This window comes from Phaethon lepturus, unplaced genomic scaffold, assembly GCF_000687285.1.
Source record: "Phaethon lepturus isolate BGI_N335 unplaced genomic scaffold, ASM68728v1 scaffold39030, whole genome shotgun sequence".
NCBI classification, from domain to species: Eukaryota; Metazoa; Chordata; class Aves; order Phaethontiformes; family Phaethontidae; genus Phaethon; species Phaethon lepturus.
In genome coordinates this window covers 9,738-18,148 of record NW_010511860.1, presented here as the reverse complement: position 1 = coordinate 18,148, position 8,411 = coordinate 9,738, and the positions used below count along the sequence as shown (strand labels likewise).

Sequence of the window (8,411 nt, the reverse complement as noted above, 5' to 3'; positions counted from 1 at the left end):
GGGGGGCAGGGACGGGGACACAAGTCACACCGAGGCCGATGACTATCTCATCCGTGGTTTCAATCTGTGTCCATCCCTCTCGAGTGCTATCCGTGAACATTCAGTTAAAGGAGTCTTGCAAAATACTCTCGCTTTTATTATCGACAGGGTATTTTTTCCTTTTCTTTTCCCTTTTTTTTTTTTTGTGTGTGTGTTTGTTTTTGTTTTGTTTTGTTTTCCACGGCTAACGCTCTTGCGCTTTCCTGACCGCCTCGTTAGCTGTTCTCGCTCCACTCTGGCACCATGCCCACGCCGTGGACCGAGTGGTACTGGTGGGGAGAGAGGGTTCGAGGCACGCCGTGGGAATACAGGAACTCCGCGGGCTGTAAGCTGCTGGGAGGGGACTGGATGCCGGTTTGAGGTCCACACTGCCGGACGATGGGTTGGTGAGAAACCGAGGTTTGGTGCTGAAACATGCTATGGGTATCGCCTATCTGGGGGGAGGTATGGTTGGCCACGCCGCTGAGCCGCGGCATCAGCGGCCCCGAGGTGAAGTGGGCAGAGAAATGCTGGTAGGGTAACCTGTCCATGGGCTGCATGGCAGACACGGTGCAACTGCTGTAGGATGGCACGCTCGGCCACGTGTTACAGCTGATGTCTTCCAGGCTGGGCACGGGGTCCGTGGGGGGAGCCGAGCTGGCGTACATACATGCTTGGCGCTGGGCTGACTCAGTCCTGTACGAAGTGTTCAGTCCCTGCTGCTGGGGGTAACCGGACCTGTAGAAAGGATCCTCTTCTGCCGGAGAAGTTTCCATGTAGGGCTTCTTGTAGGGATGCTCGGTGGTGGAACATTCCTCATCTGTTGGGAGAGAAAACGCCGGGTAGCGAACAACACCACTGAACCCCCCGCTCCGCGGTCCTCGTTTTACCAAGGACGCGGGCTGCACGGAGCTGATCCAGACGCTCCTCTCGGTTGCGCCAGCGTAAATCCGGATCCCTTCCTTGGGATCGATCTGAATCGATCCTGCTGCAACCGAGTCTCGCCCTTGGCCCCGTCTGCTGGGCTGGGGAAGGGATTAGCTAGGAGCTCTGGGAGGAAAAATCAAGGCTGTAGGATGCTGGAGGGACCCTGAGGCTTAGCTCGCTCGGCGATACCCCACGCGCACCCCCAGACCACTAAGCTCCTTGTCTCCTTTCTGCTGCCAGTGCTTTGACCAGAGGACTAACGTCTGCCTGCGGGTGAGCGCACCTAACAGACGTCCCCGCTCAGAGCCGATGCTGTTAACAAAAAGCCTTTACAATTATATACTGTCACGATAAAGGAGACAAAAATGGAGATCCCAATAAAAATCTCCCCGGGAGAGCATCAGCGATGGCACAGTTGAGACGATCAGATTTGGAGTTTTACAGCCCCGGTCTTTAGCTGTGCCAAGGGAGCTGGGCACATAAATCCACGCAGGGCTGGGTGCTGGAGCCAAGCGTAACAAAAAAAGAAAAGTAAATTTCACAGCTAGAAACAACAAGGCGCATCTCGCCGAGCCCTTTGTTTCCTGCAGCATCCCGGGCCAACGGAGCGAAGGAGATAAACAATTTAGGTGAAATCTCTAGGGTGAGGCAAAATGAAGAAATGAATACGCGCTTATTTATTCAGTCGCAGGGTCATCAAATGAAATCCAGCTCTGCTGGAATGGATGGCAAAGTTCCCAGGGACGAGCACTTCACCAAGAGATTTTAAGGACAGGGAAGGGGAGCTTGTTCTGACCCAGATTAACTTTGCTGCTGCTTAAAGAACGAGATTCCTGGTGCAGGCAGAAAAACATCCCACTTCTCTCACAGCCCTCTTGGCTGCACCTTTTCAACAGAGGTAAAACTTAGAAGAATACTGGAAAAAAATTGACCTTTTTTAAGTTTTCTCAACCAACGTGTTTTGAGCTGCAGGTTTTTTTCACCCCCAAAATACAAAGGAGAAAAAAAAAAAAACCAAACCACCAGTTCCACCAAAAAAAAAAAAAGAGGACTACAAGAATCTCTCCCCCAGGAAGCGCTTGCAAGAAAAATGCAGGTGTTACTGCTGGGCTGCCCCAAGGCCGGCACCCGTGTCTCGCTTTCAGGAGGTGCAGGTGGGCAGCGCGGGCGCCTTTTCTTTCTTGTGAAGACGCACATGCGCGCACCCTCGTTACTGTAGACCCAGCCACGTGCTTCCTCCGGGAAGCTGCACCCACCCCGCTTGTAAAATAACCCACTACTCCCGCTCAGGGGCCTACCAGCTCCAGCAAGTCGGGCTGGAACAACCGCTGCTGTTAGTCCTCCTGGACCGACAACCCCAGAAAACATCCGGGCCGGCGGTACACACCGTGGGGACCGTCCCCTTGGTGTCCTCCGACTCGGTAATAGCAGCTGCCCCCAAATTCAGCCGGCGAGCCGCAGCCCCATTCCCTGCTTTTTTCCCCCGACAGCAGCAAAACTTGGCTCCTCATCCCAGCAACGCAGAGCCCTGATAATCAGGTTACCGTGTCTTAAATGAGGATGGAAAGTAGGATGGGATAAGCCAGAAACTCTTTAAAACAGTACACAGACAGATGCAAAAGTCTCTCCTTAGTCCCGATCGGGTTCGTTCTGCACAGGGGTGGTGGGGAGGATGTCGTTCCCGGAGAGACAAAAGCTGGAAGCGCAGGTCTGAGCTCCCTCCGGCGCACGGGGCCATCCCAGGAGGCACATCTGGACGAGCAGCCTGAGCTCTAGCTTTTACAGACAGCCTAAAAGTTTCGGATCCCTAACCCACCACTGAGTAATAAGGATACTAGGGTGGAAAAAACAATGTCTTGTAAAACGAAGCATTGTTCTGCTAATAAAGTTTTCAGCATTAAACCGCATTACTCTGCTGGCATTAGAAATCATTGGCTTGGGGTTTGACTGTTTATTTTATTTTTATTTTTTTAAACATACAACACAAAACAGTCAAACTCTGTTTTTCCGTTGTGTAAAAATGTGCCTGACTTACAACCTGAGGTTGCTGATTTTTCCATTTAGCCCAGACGTTTCGCTGCCTGCCACAGCCCAGGCAGAGCCGCAGTGACGGATCCACTTCCAGAACCCGTCACAGGTGAAGAGAGAAAAAACAAAAACAACCAGCATTTCAGTGGAAACCCCGTAAGTGCCGTCTCTTCTCCTGCAAGCTCCCGCGATCGCTCTGCTGGCCGAGGCTCGCTGGTGTCGTATGTGGAAAGGGCACCGTCACCCCAGATTTTAAAGGTGTGCAAGGACACCGCACCCGTCTCCAAAGAGGACGTGGTCGCTAACGAAGGATTACAGCCTACCCTAACAGCTTCTGCCTGCCCTCCGGTTTTTTTTCCCCGTCTATGTAACCGCCCTGGAGAGGGAAGAACGGTCCGTCTTCATCGTCGGATGGGGTGGAGCAGTCCAGAAGTCCTCAGCTGGTGCCAGCTGATGAATTTACACTGGTGCAGGCTCTCTAGTCTGGGCTGGCAGCGTCCCACCACTCCTCGCAGGGGAGACCAGAGCCAGCACGGCGCGTCCCCGTGGTGTGCAGAGCAGGTCCGCGGGTGGGAAAGGGACATCTTCAAGTAAGAGAGCGGCGAAAGGAGGACAAGTCAAACAGAGATCTCACACGATGCTGAAGGCTGTGGTTTAAAGTTATCCCCACGTGCTCTGGAGCCTGGGCAGCGTGTTCCAAGGCCGTAATCCTCTTCCTCAAGGTCCTCTCACCTCCTCAGCACCAGTGTAAGCAGGACACGGGAGATGACTGGTCTGCTCCGGGTTTGATTCTTGATGTTGGCTCCCTGATAGCACTTCACTGTCCTTTTCCTGTTGTCACCGAGCCCTGGGAGATGCTGACCATCCTCCACGTTCGTTGCTATTCTTGGAAGCCAAGCGTGGTGATCAGCTCTTGTGACCAGCCCCTCGGTACTGCACAAACCTCAAAAAGCAAAAGGTTCTGCCAAGCAGGGGAAGCTGCCAGTGCTTGGGAGAAGCTGCTCCAAAGTGGATCCAAGGAAAACGGAGCCTGCAGAATGGGGTGGAAACTGGCTCCCTCACAAGGAATTTGATGATCTATCTAATGAAGGAGCTTGAGTGAGAGCATAAGCAGTTCCAAGATTTCCGGTATTTACTACTTCCAGCTGGGCTGTAAATACCACACAAATGGCTTTTTAAATGGAATTTTCCCAATTCCAAGATTAGGGCCGACCAGAATGAAACGCAAACATGTAAAATCTCTGGACTTTAGGGTGCACTGGGCCCACCTCTTCCCTTGGTGTAAATCAAGAGAGCTCCTTTCCGATTCATGACAATCGGCTCCCCAGGACAGAAGACAATGAAGAATGGGACCCAACTGTTTTAGTTTTTAAAGCTCACCCACACTTCCTGGGCATTACAGTAGGTTCATCCCGACTTTGTGCGGGAGACACAATGGGTGATTATCACTAACACTGTTGTTTTATCCAGTCTGGCTCCCAGTATGAATCTAGCGTGAGCCTGAATACCCAATCGCAGTGTGCAAAACTGACAAGAGTTTTCAAAGAAGAAAAGAAAAAGGCAAATTCAACCAAAATGAGCATCCCTAAGGGGCAAAGCAGGCGTCCATCCTAGGATGTGGAACCCAAGGCATGCTAGTCATTTCAGCAATTGCACGGTTTGCAATACGGTTGTGTTTCATTGCAGGGGAACATGACAGAAAGGGTTGTGGGGCAGAGACAATCCAACACCAAAAGCTGGAACCTCTTCCGGAGGCAGCGAGTTGCCAGCACTGCCTGCAGAGGCGCAGGAGGCATCTCCCGATGGGAGAAAGGGATGCTTAGACGAAGCCGCTGAGACTACAGTGCCACAAGCAATGTGGCTGCACAGCAAAAGCTGGGTGCACACCAGCCCCCTGAACATCTCCCCACCACACAGGCAGGTTCCTCTTCACCCTCGGTGCCCCAGCAGCCACCTTGCTCCGGGCTCCACTGCATCTACAAAACCCACTGCATCTACTCCGCTGCATCCAAGATGGGAACACCTCTGGCTGCAGCATAGCTCAAGCCTTGGCCAACTCATTGCGTCTCCTAACATCAGCAGGACGAGCAGCATGTCCTCCAAGACAACATCCCATACCTGACTTGTCCTACAGATTCTTTGAGTGAAATAAAATCTGGGTGGGAGGAGGGAGAAATCAGTTCAGTCAACAAAGAGGTCTGTTCACCCTAACCATGCCTGTTCTTGAGGAGAAGGGTGAAAGGCAGTGCTGTATCTCCACCAACCTCAGAGCAAGAAGGAGGTGAAAGATATACTCTTCCCCACAGTCAGGGTCATGTCCAAGCTAGGTGCCTGAAGGATACGGTCCTCGCTGGTTGGAGCTGGTGGATTCTGCCACATTCCTCTTCTCCCTCAGAGTGCCAACATGACAACTTTTATAACCTCCCCAGGGAGAGGCTGTTCCAGTCGCCTCCTGTTCAGCATCACAAGCATCCCAGAAATCTGCCAAGTGGTTGAGATTGTGTAAGGCTGGGAGGGAGCAGAGGTTTAGAGAGATGGCTTTTTAGTTCACAGGAAGTCTGAGGGAGAGGATAACACAAGGGAAAACATGCCCCAATGCCCTAATTGGGACGTGGGGCTAAAATGAAAGACAGAAAGCAAGCTGCCTGCTGGTAAGTCCTTTTGGGCTTCTCCAAGCACAACAATGAGAGGGAGAGGTGGAGAACAACTAGAAAAAAGGCAAAGCTCTAACAAGTCTTTGTTGCAGCCTAAAAATCCGCGTCAAGAACTGAGGCCACTCCTTGGTAGGATAGAGGATTGGAGTTAATCCCTCTTCTCAAGGGCAGCGATTTTGTGAAATACCATAAGCAATCTCGGTGTGGAGCTGGGATACAACAGAGGACGATTCTCGCCTTGAGGACTGCCGTTCCCCAGCGCTCAGCGTGTTCAGAAGGTGACTGGAGCAGTGACCTCATTGCACCATGCGGGGGTCATTCCCAGTGCTGCAGCCCCGCACTCCCACCTGCACACCAGAAATTGCCAGACTTGGAGCTCTGGGATGTGTCCTTCCTTCCTTCCTCACCCAGAAGAGCATCACCTCCCTGAAACAGAGGAGCCTTCAGAGATAACATCCCCTCACAGCCCTGCTGCTCTCCCCTAATGTAACTCCATATCAGATCTCCAGAGTGAATCCATCTTGACTTGACAGCTAAGAACAACACTGTCAGCCGCAGAGCTAAATCTTTGTCTTGGGTCACCAAGGAAGTAGAAGTTGAATAAGGTGCCTTTGAGTTGCTCGAATACAGACCTATTCTTAACTGAGCCTAAACCAAGACCTGACCTCCTGATTAAAAAGGATACAGAGAACCATCATGAGATGTCAAAGCTGGAAGGAGGCTGTCTTGGAAAACAGTGGTGGCATTTGCTACAGAAGATACAGACACCAGCTGGTCTCAAACCCAGTTGAATTGCCCTCTGCCCCTGCAAGCACTTATCCGTAACCACAGCCCTGCGAAAAGGAAATAATCGCTAGAGATAAACCTTAAACTGACTGTAAAGGAGTCTATGTTTGGGGAGTTGATGATCCAACGAAATCAATAAAAAACTTCCAGCCCAGAAAACGGACAGAGGTGCATTAGGAGTGAACGCGCTCTTGCTTTCGCGCTTTCTTAGATGGCGAGGCTTGTTAAAAGTTATGCAGAAAAGTAGGAAAGCAGGAGAGCCATGAGGGAAAGCTTAGTATTCCACTTAGAAAGGAGAGGCTGGAAAAGGAAGAAAGAGAGGAACATTATAGGTAAGGTTATTTTACCCAAGTTCAATAAAGTCCTTGCACGGTGCTAGAAGAAAGTGCCCCGCTCAGTCTGAGTTTGAGATGAAACCTTGGATCACGTTCTGATTTATCTGAACAGAATTGCTCATCTCTAGTGACTTTTTTTTTTTTTTAATTAATTTCACTTTGCAAAGAGCTGCTTGGCAGCTTATGTTGGCTCTCTGTTTCCCATTAACTTTGTGTTTCTTTTCTTTAAGCCCTGGTGGCTGTTTTCGATTTACTAGATGCGTGGGGAGGGGGAAAAAGGCACAGGGAGGAAAGCAGAGACTCAGGCTCCCGAGACGTACAGCTTCGCGGAAGAAGCCGGTGGTATCGGACAGGACGCTGCTTCTCTTTGATTAAAGCATTTGGTGGCTTTGATAAAAAGCCCTTAACTGCTTGTGCCACTCCAGCCATCATAGAGATAATGAGGGGCCACCAGTGGCCCGGACAAGGACTCGGCTTTGCCAGTCTCCTGCACTTTCGCAAGGGCCACGCAGGCCAAAAGGGGCCGGGGAGCTTATTACAGGGCAGATAGTCGTCTCTTTTGTGACAATAAGAGGAAGTGAGATAATTGGGGGATTGAGGGAAACCACCCATGGAGACACCACTTAGCGGGAATCCCAAAACTGGAAGGAAACCTCTGTTGATTCCTTATCACGTTACAATGTGGAGGCGAATGATGAATTGCCCTGTGGTGCGGGGACACGCAGCCGTCGGAGATTGTCCGGAGGGTTTGTTGCCATTTGGGCCAGCTTGTTTTGGTTAGTTTTTGCGAAGGGGAAGAGGAGCGGTGACAGCTCAGCTCCCGGGGCAAAGGAGCACCGAGGATGGATCGCAGGCTGAGGGACGCCAAGGGCGAATGGGACCTGCCTTTCCACCACCGACGGCGGGGCTTTGCCGCAACTCGGCTGCGTCCCGAAGCCTCGCACCCACGGTTCCGCACCAACACGGGGGTAGCAAGGTCCACACCCCCCACTTCCGACCTCAGGGGACACTCTGGGAGTCAGCGGCCACTTCCAACCATCAGCACTTCCAACCACAGCCTCCGTACACTCTACCTGAGCACGAGGGTTGCCTGGTCAGCTGGAGGGCTCAGAAAATGATGCCTCCGTTTTCCGCGGTTTGGCTCAATCTCACGTCGGGAAAATATTAAGATTTGTCAACGTTTTTGTTCTGCATATACTCGTACATCACACACGCGCTCTTACAACGTTCAGGGGCTTCACCAAGGATGCGAGAAATATTTCCACCGCCCTCCTGCCTCATCTCCCAGCACTTCCCAGCATCCGCTACCTCAGACTGTGTGTCTACGCCGCACATCCCAGCACCCCAGGGGTTACGTTACTAAAAATAATGACATGTGGCTGACTGATAGGACCGCGCAGGGAAACAGGAAGGGATCTGCTGTGGGGACAGGCTAGCGGGCCGGAGAAATTCATGGTGCGTTCCAATGCCACGGTGCATACTGACTCCTGTTAGCTTTTCCCGTGCAATGTAGACTAAAATCCGGAGAAAGGGGAACAGGGGTAAGCAGTAACCATCTCCTGCCCACCCCAGGGGGGTGCATTCAGCCGTGGGAATTCCCTGTTTTCTTCTGAGCGTGTGGGGTAGAGCTGATCTGAGGCTTTTACTATCCGAGTCCTGCAAG

General features: G+C 51.8%; 1 protein-coding gene across 1 annotated transcript in view; it reads right to left on the bottom strand.

Annotated features, from left to right (window-relative positions):
* Nucleotides 1-13: 13 nt before the first annotated feature.
* Nucleotides 14-8,411, bottom strand: part of TBX5 (T-box 5) — a gene marked incomplete at its 5' end in the record, with an annotated part of 9,315 nt that continues 917 nt past the window's right edge. Inside the window, one exon of the mRNA XM_010285164.1 lies at nt 14-838. Coding sequence (XP_010283466.1) covers nt 255-838 — 584 coding nt within the window. The remainder of the gene's footprint in view (nt 839-8,411) is intronic.